Source organism: Panthera uncia, assembly GCF_023721935.1.
Source record: "Panthera uncia isolate 11264 chromosome B3 unlocalized genomic scaffold, Puncia_PCG_1.0 HiC_scaffold_1, whole genome shotgun sequence".
NCBI classification, from domain to species: Eukaryota; Metazoa; Chordata; class Mammalia; order Carnivora; family Felidae; genus Panthera; species Panthera uncia.
The window spans coordinates 9716925-9740444 of NW_026057582.1; the positions used below are offsets into that span (position 1 = coordinate 9716925).

Consider the following 23520-nt stretch of genomic DNA (forward strand, 5'->3'; position numbering starts at 1 on the left):
TGATATATATATATATATATATATATATATATATATATAATGGAGTATTACTCGGCAATCAAAAAGAAGGAAATCTTGCCATTTGCAACTACGTGGATGGAACTGGAGGGTATTATGCTAAGTGAAATTAGAGAAAGACAAAAACCATATGACTTCACTCATATGAGGACTTTAAGAGACAAAACAGATGAACATAAGGGAAGGGAAACAAAAATAATATAAAAACAGGGAGGGGGACAAAACAGAAGAGACTCATAAAAATGGAGAACAAACCAAGGGTTACGGGAGGGGTTGTGGGAGGGGGGATGGGCTAGATGGGGAAGGGGAATTAGGGAATCTACTCCTGAAATCATCGTCTCACTAGATGCTAACTAATTTGGATGTAACTTTTAAGAAATAAAAAATAAAATTTAAAAAAAAAGAACAATCAGACATGGTTCTTGCTCTCAGGGGGGCTACACTCTGGCAAGAAAGATGTTCTAAGTGTTTGCAACTGTCTTTAGAGTTCAGACCTCAGATTTCACCCAAATTATTAAACTCAGTTTTAAGGGGGAAACATGGTACTGAAAACAAATTATGCCTGACTTCATTCCACTCAGACAGTCATGCAAGGAGTATTTTTTGAGCTCCTACTGTATACCAGTTATTGTTCCAGGACCTGGGGATACAGCAATGGGCAAAATAATGTTCATGCCCACATAGTCTAGTGGGAGAGACAGATATAAACAAATTAGCAAGTGGACGAATAGTACAATTAACAAATAGTAATATACAATGTAACTATAGATATATAACATCATGTCGGGTAGTGATAAGTGTCATGAGGAAGAAAGCAGATCGAGGACATTGTGTCACAGTGTAGGAGGGCAGATCCATGAGATTTCCCCGGGGGGGGGGGGGGGGGGGGGGAGAATGTTCCAGGCAAAGGGGCCAACACAGGTGAGTACCAGAGCTGTCCTGATAGGCTGGGCTCTGTGCCCAAACTCTGAGAAATGGCTAGATCCTCCAACAACAAGGGAAGCTTGTGGTCAGGCTGAGGTGGGCCCTGACAAGCTCACATTTCTGGAAAATAATTTAGGCTCTCAAATCTGTTACCATTGATTTGACCAATTTTACACCCCGGATTTAAGCTGTGTCCCTGCATTTCTGAGCAAATAGAGCTTAGTAAAGTCACCTTTTGTATCTTTCATGTTAACGTCAATGTGGATTTCCAGGGAATTTCCTATACTCTGTGATGCCTTGGACATCTACAGCCTTGCACGACTTTCCCTGCCTAATCCAGGGGTGCCCGGATGGATCCAATGGGTTTATTGGCATACAGGAGAAAATAGTGTAAAATTTATTAGTATTTTTCTCTCCTTTTTAAAATGTCTATTTTTATTTGTTTTATCGAGGCCAATAATGCATCAGGACAGTTGCACATGTGTATAACTTATAAATAACTATTTATACGTTGGAAGTACTATTTTTTTAATTTTCCTAACAGGATGCATCAGCCCATTAGGGTAATTAAAGCCTTTATTACCCATGTCATTGTGAGTTATGGCTGCCCTCGATTCAAGAGAACAGCTCCAACCTGCCCTAGTTGACCAGATGGCCGACACACAATTAAGAATTTTGAGAAAAGATCTGAACGAGGGTTTTGGTGGGTGATGGCTTTGCATCTGGAAAATGTTCTTTAGATGCCAAAATAGTGGATTTTCCAGGGTCTTTCCTGGTTAATGAGGCTAACAGGAAAATCTTGAAAGCCAGCCATGGAGATGCCTATCCCCGGGGGGCCTCCAATCTCCAGTTAGAGGGTGCTCGCATAGTACAAACTGAACGAGGACACGTATGTGACAAACACAGACCTCAAAACATGTCCAGGCACCAGAGTCAAAGCCAAAATAGGACATGGCGGTAAGGTACATCACGTTCTCGTTGTCGTATCCAGGGGAGAAGGAGCACTGCTGGTTTTCCAGGGCAAACCTAGACAAGTCGCTTAAATTCTCAGAGTTTCGGTTGCTCATCTGCAGACGAGATGATAGCAGGCAGTGACTATTGCACAGGCTTGCTGTGGGATCGCCAGGGGCCATATCCATGAGGACTGTGACCTAACACATGGCACAGGAGGAAAGCTGCCATCCTCTGCCTTGAGAAGCTTCTGTGTGCTCGGACCTACACAGCCATCTCATCCAGACCTCCCCAAAGCGCGGTAAGGTAGATACGATCTCTATTTTATTGCTGGGCTCGCAGAGACATTAAGTCATCTTCACAAGGTCCCACAGCTAGTAAACAACTGACCAAGATCTGAGCCCCGTGCTGTCTGACTTCACCGCGGAAGCTTTTCCACTCTGTCAGGCTGACATCCGGAGGCAAGGGCATTGGGAGGAAAGCCAAAGAGGGAAAAGAGAAATTCTGGGGAAGTCACATGAAAAAAAAAAAAAAAAAGACTCTGCCAGAAACTGTCACGTATATAAAGATAGCATCTTTCTGTGTGGCTGTTAAGTCAAAAGGCATTTTTAACTGTTTCATGAATGCAAACCATTCTCGCGAAAACATGAATACAGAAGAATATACAGAAGGAAGCAAAAGTCACGCCAGCTGGGAAGTGTGTGATCCCAAATAATCATTGGTTTCCCTCCTTCCAGAACCTTCTATGCATATACTTTAGTTTCTACATATGTAATCTCTTACTCTATCCGGTACACTCTGAATGACTTTGTTCTCTTACTTCTTTGTGATCAAAACAAACCAAAGACCAAGACAGAAGAGGGAAAGACGAAGACAGGAGGAATCTCTTTTTACTGAGTGTTCACTATTTGCCTATCTTTTCCAATTATTCACTTATTTGACCCTAACAACCACCCTGAGACCCTGGAGTCCCAATCTCCATTTACAGATAAGGTCAGCGAAGCCTCGAGGGGTTGAGGAACTTGTTTGCGGTGAGTGGAGCCTGGCTCCAACTGTCCCCAAATCCCATGGGCCTTTCCTACCAAAGTCCACACTGTCCCAGACTCTGTCGGGGCCATCCTCTTTTCCAAGGGCCTGCATACTAGAAAGGGGAGCCCCAGCGTCTCCTGGGGTGGTGGTAATGTGTGTGTGTGCGTGCGTGTGCAAAAACATGAGCCTAGGCTCCAGCCACGACAGGAGGGCGCTGGTCCCTTAATCCCATCTCCCCGCCTTCCAGCACCTGAGCCAAGTGGCTTAGCAGACCCTTCCCCACCTGCTTCCCCCTTTAGCCCAGTGAAGGCCACAGGTGGAGGGAAGAGGGCAGAGCAAGGCTGAAAATACATGTCCTCATTGTTTGCTCTGCACAGACCTTCTTCACGGAAGGCAGTGTTGACCTAGCTTTGTTTATCTTAATTGCCCAACGCTCTGCAAAGTGGAAAGTTGAATACAGGGCCCTGAGAACCCGGGTAAGTGGGATGGCAGTCATTGACTTCTCACTGCGTTTCTGGAGCCGGTTTGTAGAGAATGAATTTAAAATTTTGTATGTCTTGCCTATTGTTCGATGTGAGCACCGTTAAATTTTTCTGGACTTAGTTTGCTATACCCTAAGATTACGGAAATACTTACTAACCAGCATTTTCTCGCTTCTGTAATCTTGCTTGCTTAACACATTCTTCCCCTTCTCCCTTCCCCCTTTCTCTCCCGCCACAAGTAACGGACAAAGCCTTCCCGCCAAAGGACAGACAAAGGATGCCCAATCAGAGAACAACAAATGTCTTTACTTTAAAATCAACCAATCAGGCCCCTCATAACCTGAAACCTCCCCGATGCTAATTGTCTCTGTCTATAAAAACGCTGTACCAACCCTGATCGGGGCCTCTTAGCGTCACTGGCAACGAGTGCACGGAGGTCCAGGTTCGAACCTGCAATAAACGACCCTTGCCGCTTGGCTTTGACTTACGACTCTGGTGGTCTCTTGTGGGGGGGTTTTGCAACCTCGGGCATTACAGGTTTGTTTTTTGTTCCCAGCCGTCTCATTGAATTATTTCATTTCTCTTTGCCTGCCATTAAAACAAGCATTGCATTGCCAGGAGCGGGAAAGGAAAGGGAAATAATATTTACGGAGCCTGGGCTTCCATGGCCCATGTCTCCCGTAACCTTCCCTGGAACCGGGGGAGGTCCAGATTATCATCCCCAGTCCACACAGTGGGCGAAGTGACTGGCCTCAGGTTCTCAGCGCTGGAGGCAGATCTGGGATCTGAGCCCCGGCCCCACTGCAGGCCTGGAAACCCTCATGGACATCGGGAGGGAGAAGGGAGACAGGAGGGAGCCGTTCCTTATAGAGTCGAGCATGCACTACCCTATAACTAGCTTGTCCGCCCAAGAGAAATGAAAACAGGTATCTGAGTGCTCACTGACGCTTTATTCATAATTGTCAAAGCTGGAGACACCCAGACATCTGTCAACAAAACCTAATTGTGGTACACCCATACAGTGGAACTCTACTCAGCCAGAGACATGATGAATTTCAAAAACATGATGTGGAACGAAAGAAGCCAGACGCGAAAAAAGGACACAGTGTGTCCTCCCAGTCTCTCCGCATCCTAGAAGCCAAACGGACCCGTAGAAACAGAAGTCGGAGGAGAAGTGACATTCGGTGGGAGACCAGAAGGCTGATGGAGGGAGCTTCCGGGGCTGATGGACCTGTTCTCTTATCTCCGTCAGAGCGGCAGTTACCCAGATATACACAAATGGAAACACACGTTGAGCTGTCCGCTGAGGGTTTATGGTTTTACTGCATGTAAATAACACCTCAGCAAAAGCAAACACATACAATGTAAGACAGAGAGGCAGCGACCACGCAGGTCAGGCGGTAGCAGTGGAGAGGGGGAGGGAAGGGAGGGTTCAGGAGAGGTTTCGTGGAATCATCCTATTTATCCTCTCTGAGCCTCGCCTGCAAAGTGGATATAACGAAACGATCTTTGCAGAGCTGTCGGGAAGAGCACGGTTTGTGCACACGGTACCGGGCACCCGGCAGCCAGGGAAAGAATGAGCTGCTTTTACTGGGATTAAACTGTGAGCAGCTGGGGATGGGGGTGTGGCAGGGTCAGCTCCCGGGCAGTGGGACCGAGGAGAGAGGCCCCTGCACCTGCCAGGCCGAGTCATGGGGGGAGGCAGAGCAGACGTGATACAATCCCCGTCCCTCGGTGGCTCAGTCCCCGAGCTGCCGTCTTCCCATGAGCCCTTCCCCTTTTCTCGTGGGGCAGACAGGGGTGGCAGATGGGGGCCGCCGCTTTTGGCGGGGGGCAGGACAGCCTCGCTCCAGGTCCTGGCTGTGAGCCCACGGCCCCTCTCCTGGGGCTGGGCCAGGGGCCCAGGGGAGGCTTCCCCACAGGATGATTTCCAGCTCAATAGACGAGCAAGTGGTTTTCAATCTAGGAAGCCGCATGCCCCCCACGCACATCTATAGCATTTTATGGGCTTTCACCCTCTCACCCTGGCAAGACCCCTCGGCCATCTGATGAAAGACATACTCAGTTTCTGCTTCTTCCTTCTCTCCACCTCGGTTCCCCAAGCAGACTTCGAGCTCCTGTTGTGGCTCAGCACAGAGCCAGAGTCAGAAAACAGGCGGTCCTGCCCTCAGGTGACTGCAGTCCGGCGTCAGGGCTGAGCTCTGGGTTCTGTGCCCTTGCCCCGCAGGCACACGGCCTGGTTCCATCTATCCCCCTTCGCCACTCGCCAGCTCTGTGACCTAGGGCTAGCTGGCTTTTCTATGAGCCTCAGTTTCCTCATCTATAAAATGGGAGTAACAAAAGCACCCACGTCCTAGGCCTATGGGTGGGTGAGCTAGTTCTGGGGCAGCACACGCTCAGCTATAAGGAACGGCTCCCTCCCGTCGTGAGGATGAGAGAATTCATCTCCCTGAAATGCTTTAGAATGGCTCCTGGCATGCACGAGATGCTTATTAATTATCAGCTCTCACCATAAATACTCCAAAGCTTGCTGTGGAAGCAGCAAGGAGGGAGACGTCCCCGGGCACGGCCACGTTGTGGGGGTGGGAGGTCAGGAAGGCTCCTCGGTGACTTCATCCGGGCCCCGGACGTGATGACTCAGGGTGTCCCTCCCGGGACAGAGCGGCCTGTCCCAAAGCCTGTCCCAAGGCGGCCTGTCCCAAAGAGGCACTGCTGAGAGGGACCAGGGGAGGCGGTGTGGTCTTTGGTCACGGGCACGGATCAGCAAACTTGTTCTGGAAAAACCAGGTAGTACAGAAGCCTAATTTTAGGCACGGCAGGCCCCACGGTTTCTGTCACAACCATTCTATTCTGTCACCGCAGCATGACAGCAGCCGGGAACGGTAAATGAACGGTGTGACTGTGTTCCCATGAAGCGTTCTACGTGGACGCTGATTTTCGTGTTACAAACCCCTTCCTCACACCACTTTGACCTCTGCTTCTGTTGCCACACCCCCCTCCCTGGCTGTGACCCTGCTGTCCCTCTTTTATGAGGACCCCATATGATGATCAGGGACAGAGGAAGAAAGGGAAGGATGGGGGAGGGAGAAGGAGGCAGACTGGCCACACTGTCAGCATCAGGGTAACGCTCTGTGCCTCAGTTTCCTCATCTGTACTAAGGGGATATATGCCACCCACCGTCCAGGATTAAAACAGAGCCCAGCAGGGGCACTTGGGTGGCTCAGTCAGGTAAGCATCCCACCCTTGGTTTCTGCTCAAGTCGTGATCTCACGGTTCGTGAGCTTGAGCCCCGAATCGAGCTCTGCTCTCCCCTCTATTTCTCTCTCTGCCCCTCCCCCCACTCTTGCTCAAAATGAATAAACTTTAAAATATAGATAAGTAAAGAAAACAGAGCCCAGCAGACAGTAAGGGCTTGAGAAGTATCAGCCACACCACACGTGGTGACAAGCCCACTGGAGTCAGTCTGGGTCTCTGTCTCCCAAAACGAGAGCAGCGAAAGACTCCTTAAAACCAAGCAAACAGAAACTCTTAATGTCAACAGGAATGAAGACAACAAGGTAAATCGTACCATTTCCACCCAAGGTCAGAGCTGGGTAAGTTCAAAGATCCCTAATTGCCCTCTTTATCTGAGCCACCCACGCAGGGCTCGAATTTCTGGAAAACAAGTCCCAAAGTCCTTCAGGGTCTCCCTTGGCCCCCGTGCAGGAGCGGGTCCTGCACGTCCGGGGCTCACCAGGGTCCCTAGGAAGACCCTTGCCACACCTGCTCCCTTCCTCCCCCAGAGAGGGCTGCTGGCACCGTGTCTAGGGACAAGAGAAGAGAATGGGCCTGGATCACCGCGTCGTTGCTGGAATACAAGTGCATGCTTTCCGAAGGTGGGCTAGCATTGCTAAGAGGAGAAAAGAGGAGCCCGTTGGCCAACGTGTGGCAATTGACCGTCCTAAAGGAAATAGCGCCATAGTTGAACGGGATAAGTTGAGCCTCCCAAAAGCTGAGAGGCCATGATGGCCATAATGGCCCATAAATTCAAGAGAGTAAAGTTAAAGTGCAGGAAGGGTTAGTTATACCAAAAACGCTAGCTCTCTTAACTTCAACACGTAGGGGTTAAAGCTACAGATGTGTGCTCTATGCCTTCTACCGACTCTGTTAATAGAACGCACTTACAACGCATGCGTTGGCCTCCTTTTTCTCTGAGTAAGGACGAGCCGAGAAGGCTCTGGATAAGCCAGACATTTCCAGAAAAAGCAAGAACCGAACCACACACAGGAAGCAGGCCCAGAGGTGCCGTCCAGGAGGGAAGAGGGCCCAGTAGGGGGTTGCAAGTTGGATGATTTGCAAGGTGCCAACCGGCCGCAAATTCACGGCGCAAACTGAACTCGGGTCCTGGGAGAGAAAGCCAGGAGCATCTGACCAACCCTACTAAAGTGAACGGGCTGGGAGAAGGCAGACACACACGGGTGTCCGTGACATTCAAGAGCAGGCCTGGTGTCAAACACCCCACGAGCATCAGTTCCCTTGAGCCTCTCTGAGAAAAAGACCCATTATCCCCATTTCGCATTGATTCCTCACAATCCTGGGACAAGTGATACCTCTTCGGGGCACCTGGGTGGTTCAGTCGGTTAAGCAACTGACTTCGGCTCGGGTCACGATCTCAGGGCTCGAGGGTTCGAGCCCCGCGTCGGGCTCTGTGCTGACAGCTCAGAGCCTGGAGCCTGCTTCCGATTCTGTGTCTCCCTCTCCCTCTCTTCCTCCCTTGCTCGTTCTCTGTCTCTCTCTGTCTCTCAAAAATAAATAAACGTTAAAAAAATTTAAAAAGCAACGAGGGATACCTCTTATCGCGTGTATTACGGATGAGGGAACCGAGGCAAGCGGTGAAGCTTTCGCAAAGGACAGCCGGTGGTGTAGTTCAGGCTTGGACTCAGGTGTTTAGCTCCTGAGCCCGTGCCCTAACCACCACCCCACGCTGCCCCCTGAGGAAGAGAGCCGGTGCCGGGGGACCAGAGAGCACGTGAGAGCTCCAGCGTTGCAAGGGGCCGTCGGCACAGTCCAGGGAGCTCTCCCAATGGCCCCGAAATGCCCCTGAAGTACACCCCACTCTCCTGACCCGCCTGGTCACCCTCCCCCTCATGCCTTTTCCACTGCAGACACAACAGCTCACCGCTCAGGCTTCTCCCACCTCTAGGCAGGGCCTGGGGACGGGAAGGGGGACCCCAGAAGCTTCATATTTAAACCAACCCACGGGCTCTTCCGAGGATGCGTTCACTCCCAGCGCATCAGCTCAGAGGCTGCAATCAACAATTCCAGCAGTAACCAAGCGGACCAGACCTGCCTCACCACGGTTTTTGGTTCGTGGAACGCTGTCCTCGAGAAAGGTCACTGGGTGCCCCCTCCCAACCAGGATTCTATCCCAGCTCAGTTTCCCCAGATCATCCCACCCCTTCTTCCTGGATCAGGAGCCCTCTGCCACCAGCCTGCCCGCCCGCGCTGAGGCTGCAGAAAATCCTAAGACAGTGGGGATGGGGGAGTAGGAGGGCGGGGAGGTAAGGAAGAGTTGAGCGTGGAGTCCTGATTCGAACGGGACAGGGTCCCTGAGCCCCTCACGTGGCCCAGCCCCTGCGGGGACGTCTGGCATCCCTTCTGCACCCAGCCAGAGTCCGGGACATACACCTCTGCCATACACGCAGACCCTTCTCAGCTTCTGTGGGGGTCTCATTGGGCATTTGTCAGGTGGCTCAGTCCTCCCCTCCACGGCTGGCCCTGGAAACCCGCCGAGATGCTGGCGCCAGGCCGTGGGCTAGGAGGGGGACTGACACCTGTTGTCTCCTTTAACCCTCTGAGCCCAGGGCCACCCTCCCTCTGACAGAGGCTTATGGACACAGCCAGAAGAGCAGGTGACAAGCAGGACTGCCTGGGCCAGGAAGGGCTGACTGGCACCCGCCCGGCTACCCACAGCTTTGTGCTGGGCGGCTTCCTGTCCCAGTTCCCCGCCCCTCCCAGACCTGCTGCCTCGGACACCCAGAGTCTCCTTCCTCCGAGGCTGGTAGAGACCGTGCACTCCTCCGGGCGCACACAGAGTCTCAGAGGAGGCAGAGGAGGCCAGACTGTCACAGGAGGTGTGGAGGCCAGCACAGCACAAGGATCACAGGTAGAGGGGGCATGGGGCGGTCCCTCCCACCAGCCCCGAGGCCACCGGGCCGGGGGAGCCAAGCTTGGCAAGAGCATGGACGGGGGGGCACTTGGTGTTGTCCATCCACTCTCTGCAGAGGTGGGGGGCGGGCAGCTGGGGTTGGAAGTAGGCCATTGTACAGATGGAGAAACTGAGGCACGGGGAGAGGAGGAGATGCTCGGGAGGTATGGAGGTCAAGCCTCGCCTCAATCACAGCCCAGCTCTCTGAGCCATGGGGGGGGGGGTGTAGAGCCCCAGGGGGGAGGTGCCCAGCCAGCCAGCTGAGGGGAAGGAGCCCGAAGCCATATCATGGAAGTAGGGGGGCAGGATGGGAGTGGGGCTTCTTCCCCTCTCTGAGCTTGTTCTGCTCTGTATGGGGGCTGGCAGGTGCTCCCCTCACAGGGTCACTGAGAGCACTGGATGGGAGAGCCTGGGGGGGGATAGTCCTGGAATGCCTCCCTCCCCCACAATGACACCAAGGAAAGCCACTGGCACGAGGTAGGGCCCCCATCACAAGGGCTTACTGAGCACCCCCGACGTTGGGCTCTGAGCTAACCTTGAACTACTGCGTTGAATCCTCACAGCGGCCCATCGAGGCGGGTACTGTTGCGATCTTCGTTTCACAGGTGGGGAAACTGAGGCACGGGGAGGTTAAACAGCTGCTCTGAGATCTCACAGTCAATGAATGGGGGAGCTGGGTTCCCGGGCCTGAACCCGTGTCCCAGAGGAAACTACAGGTCGTCCGCCTGGCAGAGTCCCACACTTGGGACCAGGGGAACGAGAGGAGGGACAGAAACGCACTCACCCCCTCATCTGCCCCTTCGACAAATGCCCGTAGAGCGCCTATCCTGCGCCAGGGACCGTCAGGGTGCACAGAGAGGGGGTGAGGTCTGCCTTAGGTTTCTAAAGGGATCACGGTCAAGTGAGGCCCTGCCAAGCCTCTGCCCTGTCCCACCGTCTCCGCCCCCAGCGGCGCTCCAGGGGGCTGTAATAGCCCCAGAACAGGGCCACATGCCCAGGAAAATCCAAGCAGCTTGTGAACCACATTCCTCTGCCGGGAGCCACACCCAGTGGAAACAGTAACAGGCTGAGGCTGGCCAAGAACTAAGCCTCCTCCTGCCCGGAGAAGCCTGGAGAGCAGGGCTGAGCAGAGGGCTGTGCGGGCCAAACAGAAGAGCCCTCTGTGCACCGGGCACTTTATAGAAGTGGTCGCGTACGTCCCCCGAAACCCCCGCTCGGGAGCCGGACTTCCAAACCCCTACGATGCAGACAAAAGCCCCTCCTGGTTCAGAGAGGTGAAGCAGCTTGCCTGAGGCAGCACAGCCCTTCTTTATCGATTTGCCATCTGCCCCCTGGCCTGTGCCTGTGGCCGCCCGTGCCAGCCCAGAGCGGCTGTGTCAGCATTGGTCAGGGCCCGTTTACCCCTCAGGAAAATCGAGAGGGTTTTCGCATCTGGGGCTAGCTGGCTGACTATGGACGAGCAACCTCTCCGCTCCGGACCTCAGTTTCCCTGTCCGCCAAATGTGCTTTTAACTTCCCCGCCCGCGCCCAAGGCAGCAGCGCGTCTCCAGCAGGAGGCGTCTCAAGGCGGCTCCTTGCCACCAGTGGGGCAGCCACTGAGAACTCCCCAGGGGGAGGGTAAGCCACCAAAGTGATGCTGTCCCAAAGAGTGCCTGAGTCATGCCCCCGCCCCCACCCCCACCCCCGTGGATGCAGGACGCTGTGGTTTATGAGCTGGGCACAATGACTCCCTTTCGTGTAGGGAACAGAGGGCTGCGTGCCGTCCAGACAGAGCACACAGGGGCCGTGCGAGTGGGCAGCTCAGAACTGGCCTATGGACTTAGTCCCTATTTGCTCCTCTGATAACTGGGGTGACCTTAGTTAATATTCACCAGCAGCCTCCCCCATCGTCCCTCTGGGTCCACTGCTTAAATACGAGCCACAACTAGGCTCTGTCTCCTCAGCCTCGGTCACCAGCCCCGGCCTGGGACAGTAAACCGTAAGTATGCCTTCCACTGGGGGAGCCTCCGGAGAGGCCTCGGGGCCCCTGCACTGCCAGGCAGGCCGCGGGAATGCGGAGAGGGTGGCACAGGCCGGGGCCGGACCCCCTGTCGTCACAGCAAGAGCAGCCCTGGAGCTCCTTTTCTGCTCCCAAGCCTGCCCAGGGCCTCCCGAGGTCCTACTGGAGAAAACACTGGCCCTCTGTGAGTGGTGTGGACGTGGGACCCCGGGAGGGAGGTTGGCAGAGCTCTTGTGTCCTTCCCATGGGCTGCCTCCTGCAGGGCTCACCGCCTTCCCTATGCCTGGGGGCGTATCTTCTCCCCGCTTCTAAGGATGAGAAAGATAAGGCCCAGAGAGGGACAGTGGGGAGCCCGGACTCATATAGGGACCTTGGGGAGGCAGGTGACACCGGAGCCCAGAGTTCCAGCCGTGCACTCCATCCTCCGCGGATATGCCCAGATCAGAACCACGCTGGGCTTCCCTGTCCGTGGGCTTCTGGGCGCCCTCGCTCGTGGTGCAAGATCCAAAACCCTGGGAGGGCACCGTCCTCGGGGCTCGGAGCTGTGCTCCTGACCCTTTGCTGTAGCCAGGCGGCTGCTGATCTCCTTACGTGCGGTCAGGACTTTAGACCTCACAGCAGCCTTTTGCGGTGGTTACTGAGGTTATTCCCATTTTACAGATAAGGAAGTCAGGAACAGAGAAGTTTAGAACTTGCCCCAAATCACACACTCTCCGGGATTCAAACTGAGGCTGCCTAACTCCAGAGCTCACGTTCCCAAACCTCCTCCCCCTGCCAACATAACTGTCTCGGGTCTTGGGTGCCAGCTGGGGAATGGGAAGCCTGGGCTGGCCTCGAGGCCTCTTTGATGCTGGGGGACCCTGGACCACTGCTCAACCTCTCTGTCCCCTTGGACAAACCGTAGACCGCTTTTGCCCTCTTTCCCCTCACCCCACCCCTCCAGCCTTGATCTCCAGAGCACGGGAAGGATAAAATGTCTCTGTCATCGGTTTTTGGAGACAGAGGCTACAAAAATGGCCAAGGCCACCAGACTCCCACGTGGTGCTCCAAAAGGTCCATAACAATATCAGTAACGGCTGAGGCCCCCTGACAGCTGACAGTGTGTGAAGCGTTTCTTGGCACTTTGCACATATTTAATTTGCACCGTCGCTCCATGAGGAAATGCATGTGGTCATCTCCCGGAAACGGAGATTCAGAGAGGTTAAGTAACTTGCCCAAGGTCACACAGCTGATATCGAACTGAACACAAGCCTTCTGGCCTCATAACCTCTGAGCTTAGCCACAAGCGATGCTTCCCCCCTTCCCTGAGCCAGACCACTCCACCCATTTCCTGTTTCAAGGTGTCTGGCTTCAGCTTTGTACACAGAGAAGGACTGACGGCCAAGTTCCGGAATCAAAATGCTTAGTTAAGATGAAATCCCAGATTCATAAGCAACCAGGTCTATGGCTTTCAGTAAGTTACTTAACCTCTGTGACCCGTTTCTCCATTTCTAAAACAGGGCTGATAGTAATTCCCACTTCGTAGGGTAAGCTTTGTCAGGGACATTAGATGACACAGAGACAGTGAAACACCTGGTATTTACTGGACCCGATGACAGTGACGGTGACGCTGAGGCACAGGTTTGGGCACAGAATTGAATTTAAAACTCTCCGAAACTCAGAGGCCGTTCATCGCTGAGCACGGACCCTCTTCTCTGGTCCTGGGCAATATGGCAACCGGCCAGGAAGAGACCTGCCAGTTTTTCCACTTGAACCCTACCTGTGCGTAGGTACGAGGGCGTCCACACCTGGCAGGTGCCCACCCACCCGTCACCTTGTCTGCACCTCACATCTGCCACGCACAGGCATCTTCCCTCCGCTTTACAGACAGGAAGCCAGGGGTCAACGGAGTGAAGTCACCTGCCCAAGGCTATCGCCCACAGGTGGTTGAGCTGAATCACACCTGGGCTTATTCAGGGCCAGGTTTTAGCAGGTGGTTGATGCCCCAGTGGCTTGCCTGGACCCCACTGGGTCACCCGGGATCATTCATTTTATGCTTGTGGGTGGAAATGGTATTTGACTAGGCAAAGAGATGGCTCACTTCACGGGCCCCCTCCCTGGCAGACTGCTCCCACCTGCCCTGGATGCCGGAAATGTCGCCATGACGTCCTCATTCTTGGGGTTTAAAGCTCGGTCTCTACACGTCCGAGTGCCTCCCCGTCCAGGACACCATCTTCCCCAGCATCAGGCTCTGGGGGCGCCGGGTGCCGCCTTTGACAGAAGGGCGTGGAGAAAGCAGAAGGCTGGGGGCCCTGAGTTGGAAGGAGCAACTGAGAGGCAAAGGGAAGCCAAGAGGAGGCTCAAGCCCCACGTCAGCGTCCCCCGGGGCCCGGTTCTGACGCCCACAGAGTCTGAGACCCGAGGACACGGCTGTCTCAATCTGCCGTTCAAGTGGTAGGGAAACCAAGGCTCATTCCAGCTCTGCCACTGATTCGCTGTGTGGCCTTGGCAAGGCCCTGACCCTCTCTGAGCCTCAGACTTTTTACCAGAGTAGGCGATGTTACACGCACCGAGACGGCTGTGCCCACGACGGCGGCGGCCCCTCCCCAGCCAAGCCCCCCAGCCAGCAGCTCCCTCCTCCGAGGGAGCCTCTCCCACCCCCCACCTCCCCTCGCCCCACCCCTCACTCCATTTCGCATCAGCAAACCCAGACCACTGCTAACCGAGAATCCAACGTCAGTGCAGGGGAAACTCATTCAGATGTCCCCCCCACCTGGATTTCTACAGCTGCATGTGGTCGGTCATATTTGCATTATTTAGAGCCACGAAGGCCAGGAAAGGGGTGGTGGAGAGAAGCCAGTGTTGTGCTGGGTCTTGCTGTTTTGTCCCAAAGACACCCGTAAACGTCGGGGAGGCTACACAAGACCCAACGTTTCTTATTCCCAGCTTTTTCCCCTCCGGGTTTCAAATTCCAACTTTAAGGATTCCTCTGCCTTTTTGTGCTTGATGGTTTTCGTTACATGAGAAACAGCTACCTGATGTGCCGTGGGCACGTCCTCCTCTGCTCGGGCCTCAGTTTCCCCACCCGTGAAGACAGAAGGTTGTGCTGAGGGGGTGCAGGCTGGCGGCCCGTGGCGGGGCCACATCTGGGGCAGGGGGAGCTCAGAGGGGCAGGGCGGGCTCTGGGTCGCTGTGAGTGATGTGGACTGTGACCAGCGCCAGGCAGAGCCTGCTCTAGCTGGTTCAGCCATGAGCCTTGCTGCTTCCTCTTGTGTCCCCAGAACCAGGGGACCCATGTCCGTCCCCGGCCTGCCCTCTGAAGGCCTCTGGTTGGCAGCCCCTGCCAGCCGCCAGAACCCGTCAGGGTTCAGTCTGGTGTCCGACTTACTTCACCGGATTCTCCCAACAAGCTCACTCTCTATAGGAGGCAACAGGAAAACCAGAGAGACTGAGTGGCTTGTCCTGGTCACCCAGCTGGTAGTGACAAAGCCCACCTTAGAACTCAGGTCCGTCGGAAAAAGAAATGCTTTTTCAACGCCTACCCCCCTGCCCCACGTACGCGCACAAACCCCTAATCTACTGGGGAAATCAATATGTCGACCGTCCACGTCACCGCCGACCCCAGCTTTGGGACGGAGGTGTGGCGAGGATGTGCGGGTAAGCTGGCTGCAGGGACTGGACCCCTTTCACGTGGCCGAGGCCCCAGACCCCTGTGGGGTTGGCTGTCCTTCAGCTCCGGCAAAAGTGCTAGGGGCTGAGGCTCACCCTGCGTGCTGAGTGGGGTCGGCCCCCCGGCCCCTTGTGACCTGGCTGTGTGTCACTGGGCGAGATCTCACCCCCTCTGGGCAGCAGCCTCGTGTCCGGTAAATAAAAAGAGTTCATGAAAGTGTTCCCGTTCCCATCCAGTCGTACCTGAGCCTGATCCGGCCCATTTCCCGGGTAAGTGTGCACAAATCTCCCGTGCTCATTATTGCCTTAGTTTCCCCTTTTGTGGAGCAGGGACTGTGGCACACAGGCCACTGCGGGTGTTAGTGCCACTGCCAAGACCCAGCCTGCCCGGGTCTGTGATTCCGGACCTGCTACTTTCCTGCCCTGTGGCCTCGGGCAGGTGACTTAAACCTCTCTGGGCCTTTGGTCTCCTCATCTGTAAATGGACGATTGTCATATGCCCTGGGTCACAGGCCATTACAAGAGGGCCAGAGAGGGGACGGCAAGGGGCTTACAAGGGGGCCTGGCAGGTGGGGAGCCCTGTAGAGCCTCTGCTGCTGTTCTGTCCTCCACGATGAGGGCGAAGGGAAGTCCTCGGCACTGGGCCGGCACACGGTAGGGGTTCGGTAAGCTCTGGATGCTTCCCGGGATGTCAGTCAGTGGCGGGGGCACTCAGCGTGCGGCCTGACGTGGGCGTGGTGCCCCCTCTCTGTCTCGCAGGACGATGTCATCCTCCACCACGTGGGGCCTCCTCCTGCTGGCGGGTCTGTGCTGCCTGGTCCCCTGCTCCCTGGCTGAGGGTCTCCAGGGAGACGCTGTCCAGGAGACGGTTGCATCCCAACACGACCATGAGCACCACGAGGCGCCAGCCCGCCACAAGATCACCCCGAACCTGGCTGACTTCGCCTTCAGCATGTACCGCCAGGTGGCCCATGAGTCCAACCGCACCAACATCTTCTTCTCCCCCGTGAGCATCGCCGCGGCCTTTGCGATGCTGTCTCTGGGGAGCAAGGGTGACACTCGCACCCAGATCCTGGAGGGCCTCGGTTTCAACCTCACCGAGAGAGCAGAGGGTGAAGTCCACGAGGGCTTCCAGCAGCTTCTCCACACCCTCAACCGGCCAGACAGCCAGCTGCAGCTGACCACCGGCAGCGGCCTGTTCATCAACGAGAGCGTGAAGCTTCTGAACAAGTTTCTGGAGGACGTCAAGAACCTGTACCACTCAGAAGCCTTCTCCATCAACTTCGGAGACAACCAAGAGGCCAAGAAACGGATCAACGATTACGTAGAGAAGGGAACCCAAGGAAAAATTGTGGATTTGGTCCAAGAGCTTGACAAAGACACAGTTTTTGCTCTGGTGAATTACATTTTCTTTAAAGGTAAGGTTGTAACAGCCACCTGAGCTGACTCCCACGAGAACGTCCAAAAATAGTCTCAAACACACAGTTCTTAAACTTGCCGTGGCAGGGCAGGGTGACTAAATCAGTGCACCTCTGCATATGTTATTCAACTAAGGTCAGGGGACGATGGGTGGGACAGTCAAATCGTCCTCTTCTCTGCAGGACTTTTCAGAGCCTTTAACGTCCTAGTGCACGTTGTCAATCCCCAGCAGGGAGGGAGGTGAAACAGGCAGGCTTAGCAGAGCGTATGAAGGGAAGGGGCGTTCTGGGAACACACTTCTGACAACTCCAGTGCGGTGGAGGGAGGGACGGCTCTGGAGACAGAAACACCAGGGTGCAAACCTTTCCTCTATCGCTTGTTAGCTATTTGACTCTAAGCTATTTGACTCTAACCTCTTTGAGGCTCTGGTTTCTTCTCTGTAACGGACACATAATCATGCCCTTGTTGGCGGGTTTCTGTGAGGACTGAACAAGTTACAAAGAACATGGGGCTGCCTGCTCGCGCAGCAGGTGCCCAGCTGAACTTGAACCTCAGCCTGGCCTCCTCCCTGAGGGATGGCAACGTGGAGGGGGGGCGGTGGAGGGTGCCTGCAGGCCCCAGAGGGCACTCCAAGGCAGTGGAAATGGCCTGGGGCAGGGAGGTAAGAGCAAGGCCAGGGATGCCTCCTCCCCGCTGCGGGCTCCTCGCTCTGGAGGCAAGAGTGTGATGGAGAGCACGGGGCCAGAGCGGGCAGATGTTAGGTCCCAGCTCTGCTGTGTGATTTCAGGTGGGTCTGGCCCTTCTCCGGCCTCAGTCTCCATCCCTGTGCAATGGGGAAGTTGGGCACAGGGGTTCCCGGGGCGCCCTCCCTCTGGGCCTGGCCCGGACAGTGCTGCTGTCTCGGTGCAGTGGAGGGGAGCTACCCAGGCATCGCCATTCTGCCCAGTGGTCCAGGGAAAGGCTTGGGGTGGGGGCGAGAGCGATTTCCTGAATGATAAGAACCACCCGTTAACAAGGGGCAGGGAGACTCCCACAGGGACGTGCCGAGTATGACTGATGTCAGTAATTTTCATTTAGCATCCCCCAAGCCACCCTCAAATACGTGAGCAAGAAATGCAAGTGAAAATGCTCGCTTTACATATCCAGACTGGCAGGCCTTAGCCTCGATATCAGAGACCTTCTGGATCCTCCTCCGGGCTTGCATTCTTCTCTCCAACGTCCTTTCGGTAGACTGTTCATGGCAGCCCCCATTTTACAGGTGGTGACACTGAGGCTCAGAGAGAGGTTGTCTCACCAAGGAGACTCGGGGCTTTTTTATCCCACCCTATTGTCCAAACCTTCCGCCACCGCCGGCTGAAGCCCACCTTCCCTTCCCTCCAGGCAAATGGGAGAAGCCCTTCGAGCCCGAGCATACCGCAGAGGAGGACTTCCACGTGGACGAGGACACCACGGTCAGGGTGCCCATGATGAGCCGCCTGGGCATGTTCGACGTCCACTACTGCGACACGCTCTCCAGCTGGTTGCTGCTCATGGACTACGTGGGCAACGCCACCGCCTTCTTCGTCCTGCCCGACCAGGGCAAAATGCAGCATCTGGAGGAAATGCTGAACAGGGACATCCTGGCCAAGGCCCTGGAAAAGAGACATTCCAGGTGATTCCCAAACCAGAGAACAACCCGGGAGCCGCCGCGTCCGGCCGGGCCCCAGGGAGGGAGGGCGGCCCCACGCCCCGTGCGCCCCACAGCGGGGCAGGACCTGGTGTCCCAGACCCAGGCTGGCATCGTTCAAACCGCACCGGCCGGGCTCCGTGACAGGACGGTGCCCGCGGTGAGGAGGCCAGAGTCCTGTCCTTGGGGACTCGCTTCCCCACCGGGGACACCGTCCCTTCCCGGTGCCAGCACACGCCCTGGGAGGACCACGGAGGGAGAGGTGGGCTTCTGGCGAGGGGGGCAGCGGATGTGGAGTCAGAGCATACAACGCCCGGGGCCGGACAGGGACAGCCTGCCTGGGGTCGGCCGGGAAGGCAGAGTCCCCGGGGAGGGACGCTCGGGCGCACCTTGGAGCAAAGTTTGGGCTCCTCTGTCACTAGACCGGTGTGGACTGATTGGGTCCCCGTAGTGAGGTAACGCATGAGCGTGCACCCCAAATTAGTGCATAAAACGCCCAAGCCCTCGTGACCTATTTTATCCTCCACACGATAAGATACACGCACGTATAAATGTAGCAATGGGAACGTATATAAATAATCAAGTCAAGTACAATTCATACATGAAACTGACACCCAGAAGAATACATAATAAGCATATCCGTGCTTAAGTGAATATAAAGACACGAAAGAGCATAAGGGTACAATTAAAATAGTAGGTTTTAATACCTCCTCACCCCACCCCCCACCCCCCACTCCTGGGCTGCCTGCGCCAGAGGCTGAAAGAAGAATCAGGCGGTGCAGAATCCGGATCGGGTCGAGCGGAGCCTCAGGGCCAGTCAGCTCGCTCTGGCAGACCCTGCTCGGGGCCACACGCCGGCCCCACGGAAAAGCAGAGCGGGGCATTCGGCCCGTGGGCTCACGCATGACTTGCCGAGCAGATGTCCCTCCACACTCACCCCACGTTCCCCTGGGATTCGGGCTCTGGGGAGGTCCCCGTCTGGGGGACACCTGACCCTGCAGGGCAGTGCGCTAAGCGCTCCCCAGGGGACTTCCTGGAGGGCCGCTCGGAGGAGGCAGGAGGGGGCATCTGACACTTTGCAGGACAAGCCATCCCTGTGATTCTACATCCTCTGACCCGGGGGGGGGGGGGAGGGTGAAGGAGCTAGAAATGGAATAACCCGTGCACACCTCCAGCCCTCCCGTGGGGGCAGGGCGAGGGCCACTGACAGGGAGAAACAACCAGAAATGAAACGCTCAATGCTGTGAAACGCCTTTGTTTCCGAACCGTCGTCACAGGTCTGCCAATTTACATTTGCCCAAACTGTCCATTTCTGGAACCTACGATCTGCAAACCGTCCTGAGAAAAATGGGCATCACCAAGGTCTTCAGCAACGAGGCGGACCTCTCAGGGATCACTGAGCAAGGTCCCCTGAAGCTGTCCAAGGTGAGTGTGTCCCTGGTGGCCATTGGCCACTGGTGCGTGTGGGGACAAAGGGACACAAACACCTCTGCAGACTGAGGTCCCTGACGAGCGCCCTGGATCCACTGAGACTGGAATGTGGGCAGGTGACAATGGAGGAGGTGGCCTCACGTGCTTCTGGCACTTTAGGGACCTCCTCCGCACTTGTGGCACTGACACTCTGGGTCATTTTTGGCCAGGGCCTTCCCTTCTTTGGGCCTCGATGGACCCATAGTTACAAAGACAGGCTGGGGCTCAGGGATGTCAGAGGACTTTTGCCCCTGCGTGTGTGACACTGGGAGCCATTGGCCAATCACTGAGTCGAGCTGAATGAGTGATTTTGCCTGAAGATACCATTTATTCAGAAAATTAAAGGTGACTAAAGCCACAACCGCAGCTCGAAGGCTGGCTGGGAACTGAGTGCCTGGTGTGGACCAGATGCAACGAAGGTCCCCGTCAGAGTCCTGGGCCCCAGGGCGCTTGATATCAGGGAGGGAGGCCATGGATGGGGAAGGACAGGCCAGGTGGAGAAAGGCCCACGTAAGCCCCTCCCTGGGCAACACCCCCCTCCTTGGGCCTCGCTCCCAGGGCTGGGTTGGGGACGGCAGCCCATCCCCACTCAGGACAGGCCGCCGTGCTCTCGCCCTGTAGGCGCTGCATAAGGCCGTGCTGACCATCGACGAGAAAGGGACAGAAGCCGCTGGGGCCACATTTATGGAAGCCATCCCCATGTCGATGCCCCCAACTATCCAGTTCAACAGGCCCTTTGTGATCATCCTCTACTACAGAAACACCAAGAACATCCTCTTCGTGGGAAAGGTGGTGAACCCCACCCACACAATACCTGGCTTTCTGGATTCAGCCCCCTCCCCAGACGACAGACATTAAAGAATGATCCGGCCCAAGCTTGTGTGTGACCTCCTTCATCCTTCACCCGAGTCTCCCCTTCCATCCCCCGGCAGTGTGTGGAATGTGGGTCACAGCAACCTTTGGTGTCCACTGTTTACTCTCTGTCAGGCCTTCCCACTGTCTGGGAGGGGTGCTGGGCCGGGGCGAAATGTTTGCCCCGGTCACTCTGGAAAAGCTCTAGGCTTTCAGTCTTATCTGAGGGTCCCCGAGGGGACATCGCAAGGGCTCAGATTCCAGCCCCCAGCCCCCGGCTCCCACTGGGCTCCCCCTGCCCCGCTGGTGCTCGCAGCGCCCCCCACGACAGCCCCTCCCCCTGCTGCCCCTCAACCTCGAGGCTGCCTCCCTGTTGCTTCCAGAACCTTCCACTCACACAGGGGCACTGAGCTGCCGCATCTCCAGCTGCAGAGAGAGAATACTTGGTTCCTTTCCCTCATCCCGCCTTCCCACCCGAGCCAGGCTCGGGCTCCTACCAGTCAGAGCTCTTTCCTGCAAAAATCTATGGCCGATCTCTCCTGGCAACTTTTTCAGTGGGGCCGGACTGGGAACACGCACTTCTGCCCTCGTTCTTCCTTCTCTGCTCCTGGAGAACACACTACTCCTAGAAGCAGGTGGGATTTCTACCTGCTCTGCTCCCCACATGGGCCTCTGGGTCTTGGTCCGTGTCACCTGCTCAGACTAGTCCCGGGCTGCCAGCAACACCCCCCCCCCGCCCCCCTCAAGACACTTAACCTGTGTCCTCTTCTACCTAATCATGTGGCCAAGTTGTGAACGGCTCTGGAAAGTCATCACAGTGGTCTGGCAGGACCCCCAGCCTGAGGGAGCCAGCGCCCTGGGCTCGCGGGAACGTGCTCGTCCTGTGGCCGGTCTGCCCCACCCCGTACAAATCTAGCGATGCCCCCCTGAGCCACTCGCTGGGGCGCACGTGTATCTAAACAACTACGTTGTCATAGGAGATGCACCTCTTTTAGGTCAAAATGGCCACGTAGGTGCAATTCCACGTGGCTCAATATAATCACGATCCTCCTGCCTCCCAGATAAGTTCTGATTTTTCTACCGTTCTGATTTTTCTCAGCCTGGAGACCTCCAACCTCCCCAGATTCCATTCACGATACAACCATTGTCCAACACCCGGGGCGATGCCAGAGTGAGATTAAGTTCAAACTCTGCAGCGTCCCAGCTGTGTGACGTCAGAGAAGTCACCGAACCTCTCTGGGTCTCAGCAGCCTCACCATGGTCGTGACACCTATTTCTGAGTTGGTGTGCACTTCGGACCAGGTACTCAAAAAAGGCTTTGAAAGGAGAGCTGAGGGGGCTGATTTCGACTCAGGTCATGATCCCAGGGTCGTGGGATTGAGCCCCATTTCGGGCTCCGCACTGCCCCTCTCCTCTGCTCACGTACTCTCTCTCTCTCAAATGAATAAATAAATAAATACATACATACAGGAGAGCCGATCCGGGTGCCGATGTAAGGGACTACATTTGTGACATTCATGAGCTCTTTCTTTTTTTTTTTTTTTTATTTAATTTTAATTTTTTTTAACGTTTATTTATTTTTGAGACAGAGAGAGACAGAGCATGAACGGGGGAGGGGCAGAGAGAGAGGGAGACACAGAATCCGAAACAAGCTCCAGGCTCTGAGCCATCAGCACAGAGCCTGACGCAGGGCTTGAACTCACGAACCGTGAGATCATGACCTGAGCCAAAGTCGGACGCTTAAGCGACCGGGCCACCCAGGGGCCCCACATGAGCTCTTTTTATAAGCCCGGCACCCCTTGGGGGGCCAGTCAAGCATTTTCCTATATAATCCTCGTGGCAGCCACTGGTGAAGCTGCTCTGCTCTCATACGCCCATTCTCCAGAGGAGGAAACTGAGGCTCAGAGACGCTGGCTGTCTTGCTCAGGGTCACGGAGCTAGTCAGTGGCAGAGCCGGCTTCAGGAACTCTACTTGTTCTTGCAAACCTCAGCACCTCACCCACACTCCCTCCCCCAGACACCCACAAGCTGAACTGCTGCCTGAGGCGTGGGAAATGCTGGGGCCTGCAGCCACGTGCCTGAGACGCCTGCGTGAGAAAACACCGTGCAGCCCAGAGGAAGAGCGGCGGATCGGTTGGAGCTCTCCCAGCCCTCTTGACAACTGACGGCAAGCCTCCTGCGTGCCACTGCGTGCCCCCCCCCTCCGCCCCCCAGTATTGAGGAGGTCAGGGGACAGATGCAAAGGCCCGTTGGAACGCTGGAGTCCAGGAAAAGAGCAGGAAGGGAGGGAGCTAAGGGCACTCACCTAAGACACACCATCCTCCCACTTCTCAGAATGGCCTGTCGTCACATTAGTCTGGGCTCTGGTGGCCCAAACCCGATTCGAATTAGCTGCGGGTCCCCAGGCGGGGGATTCATCGGCCCGTGAGAACCACGGGCCCGCTCGCGGGTGGGAGAAACATCAAGGCAACCTCGTCCTTAAGGACGGGAGCGTGGCGCCAATCGTGCAGCTCAGACATACGCGGCCGTTTGGCCTGTTCTTTAAAACGTATTCACTGTCGGGGCACCTGGGTGGCTCAGCCGGTTAAGCGTCAACTCTCGATTTCTGCTCAGGTCGGGATCTCACGCTTGTCAGACGGAGCTCCGGGAGGAGCCCTGAGTCGGGCTCTGAGATGAGCGAGTAGCCTGCTCGGGATTCTCTCTCTCTCTCCCTCTGCCCCTCCTCTGCTCCTGTGCACTGACGCTCTCTCTCTCTCTCTCTCTCTCTCTCTCAAAATAATAGACATTTTTTTAAAAATCTTTTATGTTTATTTATTTTTGAGAGACAGAGAGAGACACCACAAGCAGGAGGGGCAGAGAGAGGGAGACACTGAAC

At 55.6% G+C, this 23520-nt stretch overlaps 1 protein-coding gene across 2 annotated transcripts; it reads left to right on the forward strand.

Annotated features, from left to right (window-relative positions):
• The first annotated feature begins 11466 nt into the window (after positions 1–11466).
• Positions 11467–20668, forward strand: SERPINA1 (serpin family A member 1). Of its 2 annotated transcripts, none has more exons than XM_049612240.1 (5): positions 11467–11569; positions 15998–16656; positions 18038–18308; positions 19601–19748; positions 20392–20602. In XM_049612240.1, the coding sequence occupies exons 2-5, from the start codon at positions 16002–16004 to the stop codon at positions 20434–20436; spliced, it is 1119 nt and encodes a 372-aa protein (XP_049468197.1). In that variant the 5' UTR covers positions 11467–11569; positions 15998–16001; the 3' UTR covers positions 20437–20602. The 2 variants fall into 2 exon arrangements, with proteins under 2 accessions (XP_049468197.1, XP_049468196.1); XM_049612239.1 differs by having other exon boundaries at positions 11482–11569; positions 20415–20668.
• Positions 20669–23520: the final 2852 nt, after the last annotated feature.